General features: G+C 36.5%; 1 protein-coding gene across 1 annotated transcript; it reads left to right on the plus strand.

Annotated features, from left to right (window-relative positions):
- LOC109044919 (formin-like) lies at positions 1-26,878 on the plus strand. The gene is made up of 19 exons (XM_042746970.1): positions 1-345; positions 610-1,940; positions 8,506-8,654; positions 12,398-12,503; positions 13,466-13,527; positions 13,739-14,382; positions 15,973-16,114; positions 16,865-16,952; positions 17,536-17,597; positions 18,127-18,215; positions 18,404-18,533; positions 18,736-18,882; positions 19,046-19,105; positions 21,510-21,630; positions 24,230-24,322; positions 25,149-25,200; positions 25,272-25,421; positions 25,616-25,697; positions 26,487-26,878. The coding sequence occupies exons 2-19, from the start codon at positions 656-658 to the stop codon at positions 26,529-26,531; spliced, it is 3,507 nt and encodes a 1,168-aa protein (XP_042602904.1). The 5' UTR covers positions 1-345; positions 610-655; the 3' UTR covers positions 26,532-26,878.
- The last annotated feature ends 107 nt before the right edge of the window (positions 26,879-26,985 follow it).

The raw sequence follows: 26,985 nt of genomic DNA on the forward strand, positions 1-26,985 counted from the left end.
TTTATGCTGGGTTTTATATGTCTACTAATGCCAGGGGAACATTCTCATGGTTCTACTACAGGTAGCCTAGCTACTTGGCTGAGTCTCCAAATTAAATTCTGGGGTAATAGTTCCATCTGGCGGCAAACTCTAAACTGCAGTCACTGGGTTCCAGCATTCTTTTACTGGCCAGCGCAGCGCATTTCCCCCAGCTAGCGTGGCAAACTATCATGATCATTAATTGCCCCTGCTAGACCATGTCTCCAAAAAGTGCTGATTGGACAGTTATTTGACAACATATGGAAGACATGGGACAGACGAGACTACAGCTCAAATGAATACCAGTAAAGTAGCCAGTGGATGATGGTAAGAATTCAAATTTTCATTCCAGATTACTGAGGTTAGAGCATTAGTTGTGTAAATTATAAAGCCTTTTACTTGCTTTATTTTGTAACCTGTTAAAAGCAACTGCTTTCAACTGATTACCACAAGAGCTTATAAATTAGTAAAACTAAAACCGGTGTTAAGTTAACAGAAATGATATCAAATATACACACACACACACACAAATGCTCAGATGGTGTCATTTGAGATAATATAGTTAACTCATTTTGATATTTTCTTTCTTAGAAGGACCCTCATAGTGGTTAACACTCTAATAAGCAAGCATACTGTCATGGAGGGCAGCAGCACTGTTCTTCAGCTTTACAAACTAATCAGAGAGAAAAAACAGATAACTAAGTTTCTCCCAGTCATTAACGGTACGGTCTCTGTGAAGAATGGAAGGGCAGCTCTTAAGGGTAAAGCTTTGATTAGTCCTGGCATGAAGGAGGTGGGACCGTTGATGAATGAGCACAAGGACCTCCTTAAGACAAATGATGTCAGAAATAAGGTGCTTGAGGAGCGGTTGGATCCGCATGTGGATTGCAAAGCAAAGGCTTTGGGAAATGTAATGGGAAATCAACAGGTATGCAAGAATTCAGACTTGGAAAGTGACCTTCGTAGTGGAGAGGATCTGTGCTGCACCAGCAACCTGGAGAACAAGCTTGTTATTTCTCCTAAAAGCCTGAGAAAAGCCTCCAGAGGGCAGAAACAGAAGAAATTGTGGACAATGAGATCAATGGATGTAGAGAAGAGGATGTACGTTAGTAAACAGAAACTAAGTTCAACTACTGAACAACCCTCACACAAAGTTTTAAAAGATGAAAAGAGACAATTTAAGCATGAAGGTCCTGGGACACAGACTGAACTGAAAAATAATATAGCCAAGGATTCAAGGAGCTTTGAGGAAGATCTGTCCAGTGAGCTCTCTGAGTATGACAATGTATTTGAAATTGACTCAGATGGGACGGAAAATCTTCATGACCTGATGAAGACTACTAAGAAAAGTCTTCAAGGGAAGTCAACAGACATGAATAAGCGTATGGAGCAGCAGAAAGCAATGTCCAGTATGAAAGACAAGATCTTTGAAGTTGAGAACCTTATCCACCAGGTTTGCACCAGTTTAGACTGTTTAAAAGACAGCACACATACCTTAACCACAGGTGCGTTTTTGCCTATGGACAGTCATGTACCCACAGAGCACAAGGAGAGTTTTCCTTTAGAGCTATGTGAAGAACTTAAGCAAACAAATATTAAATCAGGAAGGAAGAGTAATTCTTTCACTTCTTCAGATGTTGTCGCTACACTTTCAACAAGATGCACAAATCTGGACGCTGTGTCTCCACCATTATCCCGTCTATCCTTACTTAGCTCCAGGCCTCTGCCGCAGTATCGTATTCTGCCGCTACCTAAAGAGGATGCAGAGGACTACAACAGTATTTATCTAACACAAGAGGGAAAATATCTGTATGGCAGCACAGAAAAGACCACATATAATGGATCTGAATCAACAGTCAATGAGCAGAGTGTCAGTTGGACCCCATCCACTACACCAACCATCCCCACCTCTCCAACTATAGGTGTGTGACCTCTGTGTTCTCAACATTATAACACTTCCTGATTCTGTGATCTTCTTGTCTCTCACTTGTTATTCTAAATACTTCTTTCATGAAATGAATAATATTTAATGGCAAGTGTTTTATTTATACAGTATATGGTAATATAATATTTAAAATATTATATTTAAATATAATATCTGGTCCTGCAGATTTGCTTTATTCAACATCAAAAAGTACATGCTTCACAACTGCTTGTTCAAGCTCTTGTTCTGTCCAGGCTGGACTATTGCAATGCTCTCTTGGCAGGTCTTCCAGCCAGTTCTATCAAACCTTTACAATTAATCCAGAACACAGCAGCAAGATTCAGTTTCAATGAGTTGAAAAGAATGCATGTCACACCTCTGTTTATAAATTTGCACTGATGTTTGCCTACAAAACCACCACTGGCTCAGCACCCCTTTACCTAAATTCATTACTTTATGACTTATGTGCTCTCTAGAAGCTTGCATTCTGCAAGTGAATGTTGCTTTATTGTGCCATCCCAAAGAGGCACAATATCACATTCACAGACTTTTTTAAATTAAATGTTCGCTCCTGGTGGAATGACCTTAATCTCAGTCTGAGCAGCTGAATTCTTAGCCATCTTCAAGAATCAGCTAAAAACACATCTCTTCCATCTTTATTTGACCCTCTAACTCTAGCACTCTCTATTCTAATTCTATTCTTTAAAAAAAAAAAAACTTGCCCCTTTTAGACTTGCACTACACTGTACAGTTGCACACTGTACAACAACAGCAATAACCACCAGCAGAAGCAATTCAGCAACGTAACAGATCTATTATTCCAGGACCAAATACATTAACATTGTCATATCCATTACCATGCTACAATCTTCCGAGAGTTGTAATGATAGGAAAACTGTTATTTTTAAGTTTCTATTCATCAAAGAATTCACAGAAAAAAAGTCACAGATCATAGTTTCCACAAAAACAATAATCATTAAAATCGTTTTCAGCATGGATAATAAAAAATACTTAAATTGTAATAATATTTGACAATATTATTTTTGATCAAATAAATGCAGCCTGGGTAAGAGAGTTCTTTCAAAAATTATATTAGTATAATATCATTTTTATACATTTCTATATTTTATAGAATATAAAAGCATATTTTCTGTATTTTATTAGAATTTCTTATATTCAAAAATAGTAGAATGTCTTATTTACACTGAATGTGGACCTTCAATTAGGAAATTCATAGAACTAAAGAGGCGAGATTAAGAGCATTATGTAACTCCTTATGCAAATGCTTCTTCAGCTTCAGTATTGAAGTGTTTTGAAAGCAGAAACACACTGAGAATACAGCAGAGCATGTTACTCCCCACAGAGCCTGTGATCACTGAGGTGAATAGGAATGCTAAACCTAAACCTTGTGATGTCTTTTCATGATACAGATTAACACGGCTGAGACGCTGAAACACTGAAGACCTGCAGCCCAAAACCCAGAGGCATACCGTGTCAGCCTCGATACCTCTATAGTTTGCAGACGATCATATGATTTCAGGGGTCAGAGAGTGAAACATTATGGTCTGGTACTGTAGTCTGTTAAGTGGTGGTGCTTGAGGCTTGTTTAGGAATATGAACATTAAAACATGAATGAAGCATGAAAGATTGCAATGTAGTAATGCCTAAAAAGGCAAAAGGATAAAGAAAAAGGAATTTGCCACACACACACACAAAAAAAAGTATCTTCTGGCTAACTTGTAAATGTGGCTAACATTACAAAAAATCATTTTAATATCTCTTAAGAGCTTCTTTCAGTACAGATGCCTGTTTGAAAACACAGTGGTAATAAGATTTTGTGATTTGTTGTGGGCTTCCACCTGTTCATCTACTGGCTGTAAATACACTCTGTTCCAGATAAGGCTAGTCAGCTAATTCTTCAGGCTTGTGTGACCCATCTTCTCGTAATAGCAGCATGCTGAATAGACCACAACATATGGGTGTGCAATCAATCTAGTGTGAAATTGCATATTTAGAATGATATTTATATTGCTTTATACACCAACATCTCATCCCTTTATTGATTTTGCAGTGAAAGGCTTAAACTTCTTTAATCTTATTTAAATTTTCTTTATATATGTCTGCAATTCATGGTCCCCATGTGAATATTAGAGACACCAATGTGAATGTGGCTACCTGCTGCTTTGTGTTAAGACTTTCACATTTCACAGTAGCAGCAGTTTCTGCCCAACAGCTAGCTGTTAATGTTCCGATCCCTTGAGCTTTAGTGGAAATGGAATCCTGAAGATGAGTCAAGCCTGCACCCTCTCAAATGAGATTAGAGGCACACAAAACAATTTGAGTGTGACAGGCTTGTCTGTGTGTGTCTCAGTCAGAATTGAATTGAGAATGCCTGTTCCTAAAACCATGAATTTCAACTGAGGATGCAGAAATGTAATTCAAATTTGAACTTGAGGAAGCAGAGTTCAAATGGGATGACATCATGAAATTGTGTGTTTGCATGTTTAAAAACATTTTACTTTCATAAATTACCCATAAATTATTTCCATATACTTCCGTATATGTTTAAAAGTTTTCTAACATTATTTGCATGTTTAAAAACATTTTACTTTCATAAAATTACCCATAAATTATTTCCATATACTTCCGTATATGTTTAAAAGTTTTCTAACATTATTTTTATGTAGAAATGATGCTTTAAATTTTTATTTAAAAAAATAAAAATGACACTAAAGATTTATAATGTTTTAAAAGATGTCAAATGCAAATAAATGCTGTTATTTTTCATCTTATTCATCAAATAATAAGACAGTTAATATAATAATATAAAATATATTAAATCATAATAATATTATTAATAAAAAATAAAAATAAATAAAAAACTTTCCAAAATACTTTCGGAAGTCAAATTCTGAGATAGAGTCAGTTCTAAATTTTGTCCAATCCTGGTCTTTGTGCCACAATGTTCTTTTAATAGAGAAGAATAAAGTTTAAATAAGGTCAATGTTCTTGTTTTCTCACTACTAACACTCTTTTTTGTTTTTACATACAGTAGGCCTATCTGGACAACACAATCTGTCAGCAGCACTCCCCTCAGGGTGCTGTCCACTGCTTACAAAAATAACTCACAGCATGGAGCTAATGACATCGCTACTGCATGTCTACTAGGGAGCTCACCCAAGATTAATGGTTTATTCACAATGGATAAAAAAAATAAACTCCAAAGATAAAGCAACTCTATATTTTGGTAATTAAAAGTGCCCAATGACCATCACATTATATTAAACAGTTATTGTTCTGGGGCTGTCAAACACCTTCCCAATAACTATAAAGTGATTATACCTGGGATGCGTTCAGCCCCGACAAAACGGTGCAAAACGTTTTAAAAAGGAATTGAACACCCTGTTCTGATGATGCAAGAGTTGCAACTATGGCAGCTGAGAAGGCCATTCTTTGTGTACTTTTTGAAGAATTTTCACAGCCTGATGAAATCTGTGTTCAATACTGCAAAATACACTCGATGTTACAGTCACTGCCCTTGCCATCCAGAATAAAAGAACATCACAAACGGGTTTTAAATATAACAGTAGCCTATGTATATATGTGTATTATATATGTGTATTATATATATATATATATATATATATATATATATATATATATATATATATATATATATATATATATATATATATATATAATGTTATGTATTATATATATAATACAGGCATAGGTACATTTTATGAAACTCGTATTGAGCGCGACGTGGGGGAACTATGACGTCACTTTGAAGGCAGATCTGCTGTTAGCATGACACTGGTTCCCTCGACAAAAAGCCAGGCTTCTGGATTATCGCAAAAAATAAGCTCTGTGTTCAACCATAGTTTATGAAACTTACACGTTTTGTCCATCAAGATAATCTTCACAAAATAATATAAATTTGATGAATTTTGAAGCCTAAATAAAAGCGCCAAAACTTAAAAGCTAAACTTAGGCTATAAACGAACTACAGCACCACGGTCGCTCGCCTTCAGCGTCAACACCACCATGCTTCCCACAACTTGTTCAGTGAAAAGGATTTACTCTGTATATGAATTTTAATCCAGGCTACATGAACCTTTTCATATAAACTGGAATAAATACAAAACTAGAGCCAAACTAAAACTGAAATGAGACATTAATAATAAATAGTATAGTGAATAAATGAAATAATCATAACTAAAGGACATCCAACATTTGCCTCGTAGTTCAGGATGCAAAAACAAACATTTCAGGTGAAGGCTAATCCACTTCTTACCTCTGAGACTGTGTTGTGATCTATATGAACTTATTATTAGTCTTAGGCTTATCATTATTGCTGATCACTGTTGTTGTGCTATGATATTGCTATTTTTTTACCATTATATAATCAGAGGAGTAGGCTATAGAAAAGTTTATGAAAGTGTCATTCCACAATACAATAGCAAAATATATAAATATGTATAGTATTTTTATGTTACATTAATCAATGTCTATAGCACACCTACCTAAGGAAAGGATGGACCAGAAGACATAGCAATTACTAAATGATATTTAGACAGACTTAAAGAAGTTCCAGATCTGTACCTGTGCTCTTATTATTTTAGTTATTTTGCCTTTAATGTAAATAAACATACATATTTGGCCACAGCTTATAAAGCGTGTAAAGTAATAAGTGTAGGCCTACTTTACAGCGTTGACATATATGGACAGAAACTTTACCTTTGAATGAGGAGAGCTTTTCTTCAGCTTTTTAGGTCAGGGGTGGTTGCTAAGAAGTTTTGCTGGAGTAACATGTGTATGTGCACGAGATATAAAGTAAACCGTTACGATTATCATAGGAAAACACAAATTGTACATTACTATACAAATAACAGTTATTTTCGAATATAACGGAGCATCTTCCATCTGAAGACTTGTGTTGCATTTCGTGGCAAAACAAAAAAACAAAAATCATCTTCGACCAACAAATATAAAATGCGGTAAACTATTAATTAGTTATTCTACAATTAATCGTATTACAAATTATACTACGACTGGAAAATACTGTAAATTGATAAACTGTTCGGCGTGATGACGTCATATGTCTCTAACAGCGAATGTAGTCCAGGCAACTGTTAACAACTGTCTTTTTTAAGAAACGTAACAGTTTAAAAAAAATCACGAGCGGGGTGTAACTGTGTGTTTTATGTCGTAGATTAAAGCGTGGAAGTATCTTAAGCCTGTGTGAACCACGGACCTTATTTAAGGGATTTAACCAAAATCCCATTCCAAAAAAAAAATTGACGCTGGGACGATGAAACCGGAAGTGCTAAATGCTAACTCTCTTCCGGGTTTTTGCCTACAAAGTGACATCAAAGTTCCACCACTGTACTTGATGACTTCGCAGGGCGTTACAAATAATGACTGATTTTCTTTTTTCTTTTTTTTTTCTTCAGATGTTTGCAATATTACATACATTTAGATTCTTAAACCCCCTCTCCTCTGGGGGTAAAACAAAAAGTATTTATTTATTTATTTATTTATTTATTTATTTATTTATTTATTCTTTTATAGGCCTATATCTTTTTCTCTTCTGGATCTAATATGGCTCTGATGTGTTGAGCCTTCTATGTCACTAAAAATGTTAAGTGAGCCTGTACAGATATTCCCTGCTCAGTCTCAATGAACGGGGAGCAGAGACCACTTCGAAGCACATTTTTTCATTTCTAATTATGATGGAAATCAAAACCAGTGACAACCCTTCAGGTAATGTAACATTTCAAAGAAAGAACACAATTTTCTCCCCACTATAATCTATGACCTTTTAAAATTATGTAACTGTCGGCTGCACAACACATTCCTGTTCTCTCCTGCATATTCAATGAAATCTGTTCATGGATTGTTTGTACATTGTTTTCTGTTCTGCAGTGGATCTCAGCTCTCCTACACTCTCGCTGAACGCACTGTGACCCTCAGCTGTTTATTTAGGCTACTGAATAAAAGGTTTATTGATTCTTGGACTTGATATCATGCTGTGAGTGAATCAATTGTGTAGAGATTTTCCATGAATTTGTCTGATTTAATAAGATTTATTTTCACTTGCAGAATGTCCAATTATTGGTATCTGAATTCTTATTTTTACTATAGAAATTGTCTTGAAATGATACTGAATGAAGACGACACTGTCACTTTACCCTTTAAACTGCAGTACACTTCAGTGTCCACTCTGTGGCAGTCTGTGTATTCCTGATAGCTTTGCTATAAGGAAAACAGTCAATAAGGAAGAAGGTGGCTTTTCAAATATCTATTTTTAAATGTTCACAGATAAATTTTCAAATTATTTCCACTGATTTTGTGTCAAACAGCACTGCAGCTATACATATGTATGTCAATTAGCAGTTGTAAGTGTCAATAAACTTTGTCTCATTAATCTGGCTAATGCATATTTATTATATTTTGGGCTGTAGCGTCCAAATCTAAAGCCACCTGCCTGTTGGGTAACTTTGAAAATATTCAGTCATTAACATTTAAGTATGAATCATTATGTTTTTGTTTTTCCACAGAGGAGAGTGAGAACAGGGTGCTTGCAGAGGAGAGGCCATATGAGCACATTGGTAATGTGTCCTTGTGCAACTCTGTTTCCAAAAACAAACGAAGTGCAGAAGATGAGGTCATCAGTACTCCACATGTCTCTCTTGACCGTGACCACACTGTGAGTATTTGAAAATACTGTCATTATTTATTTGCGACATACTTGAAGTTAACTATCGCAGTAACTATTGTAAGTTAATTCATTTATAGTGTGTATTATTAATCAATTTCACAAAATAATAAATGCATTTTACACATGATTATTGCAAGCCCAGAATTTAAAGAAACCCCACTGTAAGAATAAAAATCTGTAAAAAATAAATAAATAAATAAATAAATAAAATGGATATTGTCCTGGCAGAAAATTACCAGTACATTTTGAAATCAAAAAATCAAGTCCTTAAGTGTTTAAGTGTAATCTGAGAGTTTTTAGAACATTTTTTAAAAATAATTTACTTATATAGAATCTAAATTAGTATTTTTTAAGTTGTAAAATTTAATCACTTTTCTCATGCTTGATTGCATTTTTCAGAAAGAAATTTAATTATTTTTTTCAAGTGTCTAGAATAATTAAGATATTTTGTTATCTAAAGGTTTCATTTGATGTAAATGTATTTACTAATATTAGGTTTATTATTTAAAATATAGTGAATGATGTCTATTTACATTGTTCTTACCGTGGATTACTGTAGTAAAGAGACTGTATCAGGACTGGTCTCTACAGCCAAAACATAGATGACAAAACAAGGATGTAGGTGGGGTTAACAGGTTAATCGTACTGATTAGTGTGACATTATCCAGTGTGAAGTGGACAGAAGGAGGTATCCAGCCTTATAGAAGCAGGATAGTCTGTCCTGACTGGACAGTTACTCTTACTGGAGTTTTGTGTGCTCTTTTGGGTGTGGTACTGAGGTGCCACTTCTTCCTCATGGGCGACTGAGTATGTGACCAGAAATCATGTGGCAGAAAATAGGTGGGTGGAGCGCTTACTGCTTATATGTGTATTTCATGTGTTGGTGTATGCTCTCTTGTTGGGAACTGTGGATTAAAATCAAGTAAACATTATAAAATCCAAAATGGAAAAGAATGAAGAGGCTAAAAAGGATGTAAAGGCAGGATAAAAGGACCAAGCTGCATGCTGGCACTATTTAGAATGTCGTGGCGGAATGGGTTTTTTTTCCTTTCTTTCTTTTTCCATTTCTTGAGCTCTCCTGTAATGAGAGACTGAAAACAGCATCTCTGCTTTTTAATGGACATGTTCCTGGCGTCCGTAATTCTGGAAACTTCATGTAAGGACAACATATTACACCAGACCTGAACTAAAATTATTTTATTAAAACAGAACCGTATTTCAAAACAGTAAAAGATAATATATGGAACTTATTCATATTCATAATTTGTCAGCACAAGGACCGGAAATTCAGAGTTGGCTAGACTTGGGAAGGCTAATGGAAAGAACCTAGACTTTTTGTAACGGCAAACATGGACACTTCAGTTTTAACTCTGGAGATATGAATTTTGACTCTGCTTCCTGTTTTATTCACTTGTGGAATATGGTTGTTTGAATACAGACTGACTAAATTTGCTCGTAAAGATCCTGTAAACTGTACCGGAAGGAAATGGAGGATAAGACCAGCCATTCATTTTTGGACAAATTAACAAACTTTTTTACTCACCCTGAAAAGCATGAACTCCAAACACCGACTGAGGAGAATCCAAATGTGGCTTCTTTTCATTCTTTGACTGAGAAAGGAGATGTTAATGATCAAAGGCACGATGGTTTCGATGATCAAGGGGATGATTTTGATATAATTGTTCAGACTTTACAAACAAATGCTGAGGAAGACAGAACTAAAGACCATGTCAACAGATCAGAGCATCAGAATGTTAATGAAACTGATGAAATAGATTTTTCTTCAGAAAAAGAGGAAGTGGACTTGGACCTGAATGTTGACCACTCGAGAGATAATTACAATAAAATATCAGCAGCACGCCAGACTGACCAGGATGTAACAGATGGTCAAGCTGTCACAACGTCTAAATCACTTAGCGAGGTCTCAGCCAGTGACAGTGCTAACAGACTGGACAAACAACTTGAGAACCCAGCACTCATTACAGTGGATGATAAAGAATCTGATTTCGGAGAAGGATCTTTATACAGCGATGAAGAGTTTGTTTCAAAAAGCAATGATAAGGACATGAGTAAAAACAGACTCAAGCAGGACATATCTGAAAATGAGACCGTTGTTATGGAATCAGGTAATGTCAGCAATGAGGAGCTTTTTGGTGTTGTGCAAAATAAGAGAGAAGAAGGCCACATAGAGGAAACCAGCAGCAAAGAAAAAATGAAAATGTTCAGAGAGAACACTGAGAAAGGACCACTGAAAGACAGAGTCTGTCAGGACGTCCTCACAGACACTAAAAGTACAAATATTCCCTCTGACAGAAACAATCTGACTGAATTTTTAATAACAGAGTCTTTGAATCCATCCACAAATAACAATAATGACTTTTCAGTGCAAAGTCAGCAGGACGTATCTGCTGCTGAGAGCAAAATAGAGCGTGATGGAAATCATCAAAACCCACAATAAGTCACACAAACAACCAAAAACTGTACAAAAGAACAAAATCTAATTAACGACCACCAGACATCCACAAACATGGACATTCAGACCACATTAACACATTGTGAAGTTCATAGTCTCACTGATAAAAAGGTTCTTTCTTCAAACTCACCTGCAAACACCAGATCTGTAGTCATCACCCTTACACGTGTTGAAGATCTTTCTGCAGGATCATGTGTTGATACTGAAAAGATCCAGTCAAGTGATGAGACTATATTCAATAGAAGCAGTACAGAATCAGACAGCAATATTGTGGAGGTCCATTCATCTAACACATGCCAGAAGAACCAAATGAAACATTCTAAGACTGGAGGAGAGATTTCAGAAGGTTCTGACCTCTGTGACACTGAAGAACACCATTCATCTGAGCTAGATAATTCAGAACCAGAACCGGTGACCATCCAGCTGGAGGAACAGGTGATAAAAGTGCTCACAGAAGAAGAAATGAATAAAGAGAACAAAGAAGAAATAATACAAGAGACTATGTTAGACACAAATTCATCTTCCACTGAGAAAACCACAACTGATCAAACCCCCAAAGCAGTAAAAGAAAAACCCCTCCATCTGCCGTCCCTCTTCACTGGGCTGCTCAGCCCCAAGAAAGAAGCACTTGAGGAAAAAGACACTCCAGAGCAACCCCAAAGCCCTGCCAAAAGAGGACTTTTTACCGATCAGTCTAACAAGAAAGAAGTCAAAGGAGACTTCCTAGAACAGCTTACCCAATTCCTCAGCAAGGGGGAAGGGAAGAGAAAACAAGAGAGCATGACAAGCCCCCCACTGTCTCCAATCAGTCAGGATCCTGCAGAAAAGCCAGAGACAACTGTAGAGGAGCCAGCCGTTCTCCAGTCCGAGGAAACAAATGAATCTACAAATGCAGAGACGGCCTTAGATGCATTGAAGGCTTTCTTCAAAGTTAAATCTGCCAAAAAGGACACTTCAAATCGCATGGACCTGGACACTGTAAAGAGGAAGATCAACAGGGACAAAGATGTCCTCAAAGCCTTCTTCGATAGGACCTCAAGCAAGTTTCCAGACAACAAAGAAACTACTGATTCCAAAGTATGAAGTGAACAGATGATTGCATTTGATGGTAGCATCTCAGTATCAATACATGTGAAAAGCCTTGTTTATGTGCACCTATAAAGTGTAATCATTTTAGTTAATTATTTTAGTGTGCTCTTTATTTTAACATATTTAAATGGTAGAATGCACATTAATTGTGGCTGTTTTTGTCTTATAGGCTGAGGTGAGTGAGGAGCACACTCCTAAGCGACTTCAGACTGTTTGGCCTCCACCAAAATCCAAAGACGAAGAAGAAAAGATTGGTCTAAAATACACTGAAGCAGGTGAGGGCTTATTGTATAATCAGAAACAACAGCAGTAAGTGTAAATGTTTGCTCTGATTCCAATATTTGCCTTAGTATACAATGACACAACACTGTCCAAACAAATTCCAATACACCTCCACCCCAAATGTGTTCCTAGAGGGCTGTTCTACTGATGAAATGACTCAATGTCACACCATTTGTTATTTGTAAGATTAAATGTTTTCTTAATAATGCAGTCACTAGTCTTACGCCATTGAAAATTACATAAATGTGTGCATTAAATATTATATAGTTTTATTGAGCGTCAGTTCCATTGCCAATATAGCAGTGTCTTATAGATTTAAAGGGTGTGCAGTCCACAGCCACACCTAAAAAGCACACAGTCAGAATGGTGTTGTCATATGTCTTGGTATGTTTATACTTGAGGAAATTAGTTCTCTTACATAAAAGTCAGAGAGTTTTCCCATGGTTCTCTAGACAAGGCTGTGATCATCCATTTATAACAGCCCCACCACTGCCATCTATTGGAAATTTTACACCTGCAACATTTATTGGATATCATATTCTTCATCCCATTTATGATAGAGTAAGATATTTTTTCAGCAAGGATGCATTAAATTCATAAAAATCAGCAAGTAATACATATAACGTTATAAAAGATTTATATTTTAAAAAATGCTCCTTAAACATATTAAGAAGCACTGTTTTCAATATTTTTTATTTTTTTTTTTATAAAACTTTTTTTTTTTTTTTTACTGTTTTACTGTATATTTGATCAAATAAATGCAGCCTTAATAAACATAAGAGATGTCTTTCAAAAATGTTTAAAAATTTTACCATCCCCAAATTTTTGAATGGTATATTGTATACATACATATTATTCTATATATTATATGGTAGAGCTTTGATTTATCGAGTTTCTAGAACTATCCAACGGGTTTTGTGATACATTTAGTCATGTCTTTGTTTTATATTCTCAGAGCATCAGGCAGCTCTTCTGCAGCTAAAAAGGGAATGTAATGAAGAAGTGGAAAAGTTACAGGTGAGAAGCTCACAAAAACAAAAGTTTATACATAATGGGAACATTTGTATAAAATAGAAAGTTTAAAATAGAAAGCAAATATAAATACACTTCAAGTGTTATACATTATAAATGTTATACAGATGTTTTTTTTTTTTTTTTTTTATCAGTTCCTGCATTCTCTGGGGAAAATGTTTCTTATATACTGTATGTTGATGTTTGACTGATGCAGGCTGACTTCAAACTTGAGCTCTTCCGGTTACAAAAGAAGAACGAAGAGGATCTGTCCAGACTAGGGACAACCATCGCCAGCTTACAAAGAGAGAGAGACAAAGAAAGAGGCAGAAATCACAGAGATGTTGCTGTGTCCACTGAAGACAACATCAAGCCACGGGTCTTCCGCTCTGTGTGTATTCAGACAGAAAGAGAGACAGTCAACAAGCCTGAGGAGGCCAAGGAAACCCAGAGCAGGGGTTTTGACCCCCTGCCTAAAAATGCTGACCTCAACTCAACAAAAAACTTTACTGGCAAACTAAACGTTCCTCCTCCAGCTCCCCCACCTTTATCACTTCAGTTACAGATGGATAGCAACAATACTCCACTCCCTCCTCCTCCTCCTCCTCCTCCTCCAACAGGCCCTTGTACTCCTAATGTACCTCCACTTCCTTCTCAGCCACTAGAGAGGCCAGGAAGTGTGCCTCCACCACCACCACCACCACCACCACCTGTCCTCCACTCTGCCCCCCCTCCCCCTCCTCCTGGAGCTGGTATCTTCTCCAGTAAAGCGGCAGACAATCCTACTCGCAAGCCATCAGTGGAGCCGGTCCGTCCAATGAAACCTCTGTACTGGACACGGATACAGATTCAAAATAACAGGTATCCATTATCACCTTACCTCATATTTTAATTGCCGCAGGTCAATAACATAGCAGATTTTTGTTTCTTGTTGTTGTTTTTTGCCTAATTTATTTTTGTTTCTTTTTTATGTCTTGATATAATGAAAACATTAATCCAAAAAAGATGAGTTAATTTTATGTTTTGTTCAAGAAAGTAAATAATTATTTAACAGATCTACTTGACTGCTGAGGCATGGTGCGATCAACATGCAGAAGCATAAAAAAAAAAAATAAAACCGGAAATTGCATGTTCAAGAAGCCCCCTCATGACTGCGTGTCAAGATCAAAAATCTCTGAAAATATCAGATGCATTTTTAAAGTAGATTTTTAAAAGAATTTTCTTTTCTTTATCATGGTTACACTTATATGTCATTGACCCAAACACAAATATGTCAATTCCATTATTGTATACTGAATACAGGTAAAAAGAGACACTTCTGATCATCCATCATCATTCGCATTGTTTTAAGATATCATGAGAAAGTGCTTAGCCACTGACACAATCTGTAATCATTTAGTATTATTAATACAGTATTATAGTTTTTTTTTTAATTTAACTTTCATTTTTATATTTCAGTTTTCATTTTCATTTTATTTTTAGAATTTTTGACATTTGCTTTGTTTTTTAATATATATTTTTATATAGCAAAATATTTTTATATAGCTTCAGTTTTCTTTTATTTCAGTTTAAGTTTTAATATTTTATTTCAGTTAGTTGCCAAAAAAAAAAAACATATCAAATTTTTTTTTAAGTCTCAAAAGTTTTTCATCTAATATTTATATTTTACTTTATTTCAGTTTTATTTCAATTGGCAAAACAAATTTTTAAGAGTTTCAGTTAACAAAAACAACACTGGCCGTGCTTTTTAATAGCTCTTAACTGCTCTAAACTAAATAAAAAAACACCATCCAACTCCACCTGTATTCCATATAAACATTTCCATTGTTCACCACTCATAACATTCCTCAAACACACAATGTATGTCCACAAATGATGCTGACATTTTCAACTCCCCCTCGTCAGACCTCGTGGGACGTTTAAGACAGACCACTGCAGACATTTGTCTGCATCAGGGGCCAGCCACAGGCCGAGCGGCAGTCTTTCCAGGACCTCTAGTGGCGGTGTGGATTTCTGTGGGATTCTGCTCCCCGGCCACCTCTGTGCTGTTGCAATGTTATTTGACTCCTCATGAAAGCTTTCTGCTCTCTCCGTGAGCATTTTGTCAAGCCAAAGCTAAACCCAGTCAAGCTTAGCTGTGTGCCGTCGTCCTGGCTCCTTAATTATTTTTATAGGAGAGAACATTTAGCAAATCAGATTACACACATTGAGCCCCTGTTGATTTTCCTTTTCCTGCTTTTAGGCATGGTTACCCAGCAACAGTAAATAACTCATGTAACTTTGGTTTTTACAGATGCCAATATTAGGAAATGTTTTGGTCGTGGCCTGTTCTGTGACTTTAAAGTGTGAAGATTCAATCTCGATAAGCCTTAATGTGAGCAAAACTGCTGAAAACGTCAAATATTCGAAAAACATAAAATCTCTCGTCATCTGTTTCTGTCTTTTTGTAAGGAACAATATGCTATGGAGTTCCTTGGAAGAGCCAGAGATAATAAACACCAATGAATTTGCGGAACTGTTTGCAAAAGCCACATCGCCCACCAAAAGAAAGCCCCTATCTGAAGCCTATGAGAAGAAAACCAAAGCCAGGAAGGTACCACTCTTGCCTGAAGATGAGAAAAATGATATGACTTAGAGAGGGTCCATCCCATATTTATATAGCAAATGTGAGGATGTTGGATTGATTTAACTAGTTTTAAAAAAATGCACATGCACTTTAAGTCGCTTTGGATAAAAGTGTCTGCCCAAATGCACAAATGTAAGTAATTCTTTGTCCACTAGGTGGAGCAGTTTTCAACACTTCCGTATTTATATATATATATATATATATATATATATATATATATATATATATATATATATATATATATATATATATATATATATATATATATATATATTACTGGAACATTAGCATAAATGATGCAGAAGATTCACCTCTGATAATTACGTTTCTATAAACAGAAACATAATCAGGTGCTGTCACTTGATAGAATCTGCCATTTTTTATATGAATGCTTATGTGTAAAATCAGAATCCCACAAATGCCTTTGAAATTGATATAATTATATAGAAAATGGGAATAATTTGAAATAAATTAACCTGTTTATGAAATGTGATCATGCCATTGTTACCTTTGGCAGGCGGATTTTATAATGTAAGTATGGAATTTCCCAAAGGTTCTTTTGTTATTCATTCATTCCACTTTTGAATAATACAAGCATGAGTCTTATGCTTGTATTCCTATGGTAGAGTAAGCAGAATGCACTTAACTTATGATTTATGTCATTTAGAAGTAAATGCTATTCTGTGGTGGGCTTTGTCTTGTAAATGTGGATTTTAGGTCATTAAATTACTGGATGGCAAGCGCTCTCAGGCCGTGGGCATCTTAATCTCAAGTCTCCATCTGGAGATGAAGGACATCCAGCAAGGTAAATCACACTGTATATATGCTCATATATGCTGAGAAATACTCGACCACCAGCTCAGCAGAGTGTCATTTTATTCTATCCAGACTCATTTTTCCTCAAATAATAATAAACAGACATGTTAAAATGATGCATATTTGTGTGGCCTGGATAGCGAAAGGCAAGCTAAGACATGATGTTGAAATGATTCTGTATATAGAGACATATCTTGCAACGATGTGATTGGCTCCAGCTCTTATTAGGAATAAATTGGCTGTATGTTTGTTAAATAAACTTGTCTTGTGGTTTACCGTTAGAAATACTCTTTGGGTTCTCCACATTATGGTGTGTACATCAGTCCTACTTACTAAACCTATACCTTTCCCATTGAAAATCTTGAAGTCATCACAGTTTGGCTTAACAGAGTCAGACAGGCAGATGTTTTTAATGACTTTAGTAAATTGAGCAGTGAATTCCTTCAGGAGAAAAAAAGCTCTCAAATACATATTTATCCACTTTTACATTAACTTATCACATCCATGACACACACATGTCCAATAACTAAGCAGTCTTCTTGTTTAGAGACTAATACTTCTTCCCTATGCAGCTGTTTTGACGCTGGACAATTCTGTGGTTGACTTGGATGCTATTGAAGCCCTGTATGAAAATGTAAGTATATCCTGCCACACTGGAAATTTACTTATATACAGGCCCACACTGAATCCCGGAATCCAAAACAGTAGTTTTGCACAAAATCTGAACATCCATCATTCACAAAGTTCTACATATCCTGCACCCCTTGCATGTTTTCTATTTTATGTTGTTGAAAATAGCAGAAATTGAGGTTACAGTAAAAGTGATTAAGGCCAATGTTTGGAAGATTTAAAAGCAGAAATGTGGAGATTATTATTTTATATGAAGCACATTAATTATTCTAATGTATTTTTACTGTGATATTAGGGTTTATGATGTATTTTCATCAATATATCCTTTAAATATTTCCGATAATTAGAATTTTTACTGTATTTAAATCCATTCGACTCACATTTCTCACCAAAATCACTCCAGAAAATTCCCATAAATACTAGTTCCAGTCCCAACATAACTAAATAATTGATAGTTCTTGTGTGGTTTCATAAGTTTATGTGCGTATCATTGGTCAGTTGTCTTATGAATGCGTCTGTTCTGTTTCTCCCAGAGAGCTCAGCCCGAGGAGTTAGAGAAGATTAAGAAACACTATGAAACCTCAGACGAGGAGCAGGTCAAACTACTGGACAAGCCTGAACAGTGAGATATTCCAGAAACACACCAGATAACTCCCTTTTTCCTGCAGTTAGCGACTAGTGATACGTCAGTTGTCACTTACAAGGGCACTTTTTTGCAATGTATACTTCTCTAAGGTTCCTTCATTTGAGGAGAGTTTTCAACGCTACGCACTTTAAGTTGACCGATGTTCATTGCTTTTTTCTTGACAGGTTCCTGTATGAACTCTCCCAGATCCCTGAGTTCTCCAGTCGAGTTCACTGTTTCATTTTTCAGTCGAAGTTCACTGACGCCGTTGCCTCCATACAGCGCAAGACCGAGATTATTCTTCACGTCTGCAAGGTACAAAGGCACTTTTCAAAGGGGTCAGACCTCAGATACTATCAAACATTTGATAAAGTATCAATGCTGGCATTCTTAACAGTCAAAAACAGCCCTTCAGGCAGCTGCCGTTTATTTAAGTGACGTCTAAGTGCTTACTTTGTCTCCAACATCTCCATTATGAAGAGAGATAAATTCACAAATAAATGGTGATGTGTTTTAGTATCTGTTGGAGAAAGACAGTGTGAAGGAGTTGATAGGACTGGTGCTTGCTCTGGGAAACTACATGAATGGAGGCAGCAGAGCTCGAGGACAGGCTGACGGCTTCGGGCTTGAGATTCTTCCTAAGCTTAAAGACGTCAAGAGCAGGGTAACCCTTTTCTCCATTTCATGAGCCCGTGTTTGACACTGGGAAAGCCCTAGCCGCTCACACAAACGCACTGAAGTGTTTGATAGAGCCTTGTTTTTTCTGTTTCCTAGAGGTTTGTACAAGGTGATGTAAGCTTTTGACGTAATTCTTTATAAATCTGCAGGAAAATCACATTAGTCTGTTGGACTACATTGTTTCCTACTATCTGCGTCACCTTGATAAGGTAAACCATGAATATGCAATTTTTCAAATGCAATGTTTTATTTTGCACAGTACAGATCTGCACACTTAATTTTTCTGTTAATTAATTTCTTATTTATTTTCTGTTCATTTATTCAGTGATGCATGAAAAATGCAATTCATACAATGACTTTAAAATACAAAAATGCAAAGTTTTTCATTTCTAAATTAAAAGTAATTTAGATTTTAAAAAAATGTCAGGGTGCTCTCATAATGATATCAAAATGAAGAAAAAATGTTTATTTTATTTAATTAAATGTATTTTATTTTTTCTTAAAAATGCTATTAAAGGTTTTTAAAAACCTATATGACCTACCGTTCAAAGCTTTGGAATAAATATGTTCCAAAATATAAATATATATATATATATATATATATATATATATATATAATAAATGGCACATTAAATTGTTGGCCCACTTCCTGATTTCTTCTTTTTTTTTGCATGTTTGTCACACTTTAATGTTTCAGATCATCAAGCAAATTTAAATATAAGTAAAAGATAACACAAGTGAACACACTTGTAGTTTTTAAATGAAGGTTTTTATTATTAAGGGAAAACTAAATCCAAAACTACATGGCCCTGTGTCAAAAAGTGTTTGCCCTACTAAACCTAATAACTGGTTGGGCCACCCTTAGCAGCAACAACTGCAATCAAGCATTTGCGATAACTTGCAATGAGTCTGTTACAGCGCTGTGGAGGAATTTTGGTCCACTCATCGAGGCAGAATTGTTATAATTCAGCCACACCGGAGGGTTTTCTAGCATGAACACCCTTTTTAAGGTCATGCCACAGCATCTCAATAGGATTCAGGTCAGGACTTTGACTAGGCCACTCCAAAGTCTTCATTTTGTTTTTCTTCAGCCATTCAGAGGTGGACTTTCTGGTGTGTTTTGGATCATTGTCCTGCTGCAGAACCCAAGTTCGCTTCAGCTTGAGGTCACGAACAGATGACCTTACATTCTCCTTCAGGATTTTTTGGTAAACAGTAGAATTCATGGTTCCATTTATCACAGCAAGTCTTCTAGGTCCTGAAGCAGCAAACCAGCCCCAGATCATCACACTACCACCACCATATTTTGCTGTTGGTATGATGTTCTTTTTCTGAAATGCGGTGTTACTTTTACACCAGACGTAATGGGACACACACCTTCCAAAAAGTTCAACTTTTGTCTCGTCAGCTTACAGAGTATTTTCCCAAAAGTCTTGGGGATCATCAAGATGTTTTCTGGCAAAACTGAGACGAGCCTTTGTGTTCTTTTTGCTCAGCAGCGGTTTTCGTCTTGGAACTCTGCCATGCAGACAATTTTTGCCCAGTCTCTTTCTTATGGTGGGGTCATGAACACTGACCTTAACTGAGGCAAGTGAGGCCTGCAGTTCTTTGGATGTTGTTGTGGGTCTTTTGTGACCTCTTGGATGAGTCGTTGCTGTGCTCTTGGGGTAATTTTGGTCGGCCGCCCACTCCTGGGAAGGTTCTCCACTGTTCCATGTTTTTGACTTTGAGCTGGAGTCCCAAAGCTTTAGAAATTGCTTTATAACCTTTTCCAGACTGATAGATCTCAATTACTTTCTTTCTTATTTGTTTCTGAATTTCTTTAGATCTCGGCATGATGTCTAACTTTTGAGGATCTTTTGGTCTACTTCACTTTGTCAGGCAGGTCCTGTTTAAGAGATTTCTTGATTGCGAACAGGTGTGGCAGTAATCAGGCCTGCGTGTGGCTAGAGAAATTGAACTCAGGTGTGATAAACCACAGTTTTAACAGGGGGGCAAACACTTTTTCACACAGGGCCATGTAGTTTTGGATTTTGTTTTCCCTTAATAATAAAAACCTTCATTTAAAAACTGCATGTTGTGCTTACTTGTGTTATCTTTGACTAATATTTAAATTTGTTTGATGATCTAAAACATTAAAGTGTGACAAACATGCAAAAAAATAAAAAATCATGAAGGGGGCTAACACTTAACACTTAACACTGTAATTCCACAATATTCCGCAAAAAATATTAAGCAGCACAACTTTTCAACATTGCTAATAATAAGAAACGTTTCTTGATCTGAATCGGGTCAGAATATTAGAATGATTTCTGAAGGATCATGTGACACTGAAGACTGGAGTAATGACTGCTAAAAAAATCAGCTTTACCATCACAAGAATACATGACATTTTAAAGCATATGTAAATAAAAACAATTATTTTAAGTTATAATAATGTTCCTTATATTTTTGATCAAATAAATCCAGCCTTGGTGAGCATAAAAGACTTCTTTTAAAAATGTTTTTTGAATGCTGGGGTAAAAACTTGACACATGTTTTAATATAGATTTGTAAGTCTTTTCTTTATAATGGACACCTAAATATGTCACTGACCCTTAAATCTCTCTTCAGAACGCTGGGTCAGAAAAGAGCATCTTTCCTTTGCCCGAACCTCAAGATGTTTTCCTTTCCTCTCAAGTGAAGTTTGATGACCTCTCAAAGGATCTCAGGAAGCTAAACAGAGACCTGACAGGTAAGAAACGATTTTAGCATGCCACTGATTTACTCTAGCATCAAAAGAAGCAAGATTACATGGGTTTGTGTGGATGGATGGCTACAATCCTGCAACATGGCTCCAGCTGAATCCTGAGGACTTTACAGCATCTGTTAGCAACAACTCATTATTAAACCACATTAGATCAGGTGGAATATACAGACATGTTTGCGTATGTACACGTCTGTGGAGACGAAGTGGAGTCTGTGTGATTTTGCCCTGGCGCCTTTTAGATATGACTTTAATCCTGCCCATCAGATGCTTCTGGCATTGTGTGATTCTTTAGCTCCGCCGGTGGGGCCAAAGGCTACAGTGCTTTGGCGCTTATGTAATCTGAGAGAAGAGCAGCTTATCGCTGGCGGGATGGGCTTTATCTGCACAGAGATGCACTGCCGTTCTCGTGCTACACTGTATCAGTCCGAGTTCAGTGTGGCCCTGCAGATGTGTGTCAGAGATTCTTTTCTTTACCTCTCAACAAGCCTTTCTTATCGGGCGACGGAGAGACTGCCAAATCTGGCCCATCGCGCTCTCCCTTTTTTTCCCTGCTGTTTGAACTCCCCTCATGACTGCGAGAGAATCATGTCTTTGTTTTTTTGTTTTTATGCTGTGTTTGTTCGATTTTTGGTGTCTTGTGTGCATTACTTACTGAGGTTTTGGCTGCTCAAGGTGACCACATTTGTCTGCGATGCTATTTTGTGGAGCAAGAAAGTGCTGCATTAATCAAATTAGTCACTGTGTGCCTACACAAAAAGGGAATGTCCCTGTGATTTTACTTTCCGGAGACAATTATGACAACATTGTGAAGCACATCTAATGCTCTCAGTCTCCACAGCTGATTCATCTGTTTTGCATTTGAGACATCTTTTTGATCTCTTTGTGATTGTGCTTTGGCTCACTGCGGTGCACAGTTGAGAAAACCTGAATGTAGCTGTGAGCCGCCTTGGCGGAAACTACATATATGAGAACCTAATCAAGCTAGACTGTACTGAATGGATATTTCTCGTAGAAATGCTGTGCGAAAGATACTCGACTTCTTCGTCATTGCAAGCCGTGTTCACAGTTTACACAAATGCTTAATGAAAACAGTAGTGTGTGTAGCCTTATCTGGAGTGAGATGCAGATGGAGCGTGTCCAACAGTCCTGGGTTCCCATCAGGGTGTATTATGACTGGGACAGGAGACTGGCTCCTCTGATCCTCTGATTGGATGGTGAACAAACAATGCTGCGTAGGTCCACGGGTAGCACAATGACTATCTGAGGATGCGATCAGAGGTGCATCAAAACAGATCTTACCCAGAGAAAAAGACATTTGATGACCTCTGACTCTGTCACAGGTGGAGCTTTAGCTCTATTGTGTTTTCGTGGTCATTGGTTAGAGGCAGTAGCCTAGGAACACGTGCAAACAAAAAGGGTTTAAAGGGATAATTTACTCAAAAAATAAAAAATTTAAAAAATCATGGCATTTCAAACTTGTATGACATTCTTGCTTCCGTGGAGCACAAAAGAAGATATTTTGAAAAAAGTCAGAAGTGTTTTGTTTTATTATTCAATTCAATGAAAGTCATTGGGGTCCAGTCTTGTTTGGGACCTCATTGACTTTAACTGTAGATGCAAAATAAGTTATAACATCAAAGTAAGAAAGTCATATAAGTTTGGAATGATGTGAGGGTGACTGTGCTATCATTTGTTTATAGCACAAGAAAAATAAGGCAATGACTTTACTTAGCTCGTCACGATATGTCAAGATATATACAGTACAATATCAACATACCTACAGCAAAATGCTGTCGCTCAACTTGTTTTTAGACTTTGGAAATTCCCTCATGTTACACATTTTCACATTAACCGCTCATAATCAAAATCAGTTTACTGTAATCATTGTTTTTACAGATGTAATCGGCATAATTCACCGCAGTGATGTTGTAATTAGGCAATAACAGACTTTGCTTTATCAGCAGAAAGCGCTTTCATTCCATCTGCAAGTAATCAGTGGTGTGCTAATAGCTTTGGCCACAGTAGCTGTGATTTTCAATGGCTTGAAAAAAACAACTTAAGCTGAAGTTGTGAATGATGGTTGATTCCTGGTAAAAAAGAAAAAATGCAATCGTCACCCACCTAGAATGTCAATTGTGACAAACATGGTTTTAGCAAAAATTTTATTGGTTTCACCAATAATATATTTTGAAATACAAGGCTACATTTATTTGATCAAAAATCTAGTAAAAACATATTAATAATAATATATTCATTTTGAAATAATACAATTTAAAGTAACTTTTCTATTGTAATATATTTTCAGCAGCTATTACTCCAGTCTTCAATGTCACATGGTCCTTCAGAAATCTTTACTGTGAGTTTTGATCAAATTAATGTGGCACTTATACTTCAAAATCCAGGGTTATTGGAATAAAAAGTAAGCACTCATGGTGGTCTAACAGAAAAAAATCTGACTGTTTATTTTTGGCTAAAATGTTGCGTTACAGTTAGTGTAAACTGTTTTACAATGAATGACTTCTTCAAATTGGACCTGGTCAGGGACTTTACTCTAACCCAATGTTATTGTTTTTGTCTCGTACAGTTTGTGAAAAGGATGTCCTAACTGTGTGTACCAACTCATCTCATGAGCACGTACATCCCTTCAAGGAGAAAATGGACTTTTTCATTGGCAACGGTGAGCTATGCTAAGATGAGTGCGATTAGCCCATATTACCTTTTAGAAGAGGATCTGTATTCAAAGTCTTCTATTTATGTGCTCTGTCACATCAGCCAATCCCTCTCGTCTACCTTGTTCAGATATGAAGTCTCGTTGGTCTCTGAGACGACCTGCCTCTCTAGAGGACTGATGAAGAGGAGTACAAAAGTTTGCTTAGATTGTATACAGGATTGTTTGGTTTTGCAGATCATAGAGGCAGATACTGTATATAGTGACATAAACTTGTCGTCATTTACTACAGTTCAGCTAGACGAGACAACGCTAGCTGTAGTGAACTAAACAAATATTTCTTCTGTTTGTAGTTTATGTATGTATTTATATACATGTTTATGTTACATACTGTACATAGCAGCAAAGCTTTTCCTTTCCTCACATTCTTCCTACTACAATTATTTGATTGTTTCCGCTACACAGATAAGACGGCACACATCCTGCAGTCATGAAGAATATCTGCCATGTGCTCTTTTGGGGGACCTGATAAGTGTCTGTGACTCCGTACCTGTACGAGATAGCTGGTCAGGTTCAGAAGACAGACGCAGAGATAGGAATCAGAGAGACTTTGGCAATGAAGGAGACTTCTTAGTAAAGGAGTTTCAACATTTTCTTGGAGGCCCTTGTAGAAAGGCTATGAATGATATGACAATAATGCTGTTAGTATTATAACTGACAGAGCGGTGCATTATCACTGTTAAAGAGGACAAATGAAGATCCTGAAGTAATAGAAGCAATCAATATGCAAATGTCCTAATTGGCTAATTGTTGATATAAATGTTTCATTTTACAGCACAAAAAGAGCTAATTACTGTAGATCATCAAGTGATATCGGCACGTAAAAGGTAGCACATCACTCTTGTTCAAAATATTTTGGCATTATCTCCAGCTTTGCCTCATGACTTTCCTTTTTCAGCTTCTCTGAGCTAGTGGAGTACTTTGGACTGAAGCCACGTTCTGGAGAGCCAGAGATTTTGCCTGGCCATGTTTTCACACTTTGGTTTGAATTCTGCAATGATTTCAAGATCAGGTGGAAGAGAGAGAACAAGGTCATATCCAAACAGAGGTGAGAAGTTAACAGCATCTTGAGCATCTAGAATCGTATATAACTGCTCTGACCAAACCACACAGTGTGAGAACCTAGGTAGTGATGTCTTCTTCATTGGCAGATGTTGTTTTTAGTGATTTTCAGCATTAAAACTTCTGGAATTGAAACATTGTGGTTAAGTAAAATTAAATCTGTTCTCTTTTTGATTCCAGAATCAAAGAGGCCCAACAGTCAGTGCGCAACATGACAGCCGAGAAAAAGATTGAGACCAGAAGGGCACATGCGAATGGACTGGTAAGAGTCTGCTGAGGTGTGTGTGGGTGGCAGATAGATAAGTGCTTCAAACACTAGTACCTATTGTACTTTCATGAATCAGGTTTTAAATCCAGACACTTGTTAAAGGCATAGTTCACCCAAAAATGACATTTTGCTGAACATTTACTCACCCTCAGGCCATCCAAGACATAGATGAGTTTCTTCATCAGAACAGATTTGGAGAAATTTAGCATTACATCACTTGCTCAACAGTGGATCCTCTGTAGTGAATGGGTGCCGTCAGAATAACAGAGTCCAAACAGCTGCTAAAAACATCACAATAATCCACATGACTCCATTCCATCAGTAAATGTCCTGTGAACTGAAAAGCTGTGTGTTTGTAAGAAACAAATCCATCATTTAAGCATTTTAACTTTAAACTGTTGCTTCCAACCATAATCCATAAAGTTAAAAGTTTCAAATTAAAAGGGCTTAACAATTTATTTGTTTTATACAAAAACAGCTTTTCATGTCACAAGACATTTATTGATGGACTGGAGTCATGTGGATTTTTGAGATGTTTTTATCAGCTGTTTAGACTCTCATTCTGTCGGCACCCATTCACTGCAGAGGGTCCATTGGTGAGCAAGATGTAATGATGAAAGTTCTCCAATCTGTAGAAACAAACTAATGTACGACTTTAATGGCCTGAGGGTGAGTACATTTTTAGCAAATTTTTTATTTTGGGATGAACTATTCCTTTATACTACATAATGCATGCACAACTAAATGGGACTTCATCATGATGCATATTTCTGCACATTTCAGAAAGAGAGACTGCGTCTGAAAGAAGCAAGTCTGACCACCAGCTAACCCCATCTGCCATTACCAAAGAGGACCAGATACATTTATATTTAAGCCCCTTTCACTTGCATTTGTGGCAGGGTCAGAATAATGTGGACCTGTTTGTGTGACACTTTTCCTCAAGATGACAACCTGTCAGTGTAGTGGATCCCATTCCTGTGTATAACCCAACAACCAATGGCTCACCAAAAATTCCTTTGACCATTTTTCAGATATGAATGAATGCTGCTCAAAATGGGAAATATTTAAGAAATGTTTATATTGTAAGTTAGCTCGATATGTTCTGGGATTTTCACCAGTCTAAACAATTAAGGGTTGAAAAAGCAGTCTCAACATTCAACTTGGAAAAGGCAGTAACTTTATTTTGTATATTGAGAAACAAAGTTTAGCTTTTTATGCTCATATTAAATCATTATTAAAAAATATTAAAAAACAAAAATAATGTACATGTGAAATATTAATA

This window comes from Cyprinus carpio, chromosome B20 (genome assembly GCF_018340385.1).
Source record: "Cyprinus carpio isolate SPL01 chromosome B20, ASM1834038v1, whole genome shotgun sequence".
NCBI lineage: Eukaryota > Metazoa > Chordata > Actinopteri > Cypriniformes > Cyprinidae > Cyprinus > Cyprinus carpio.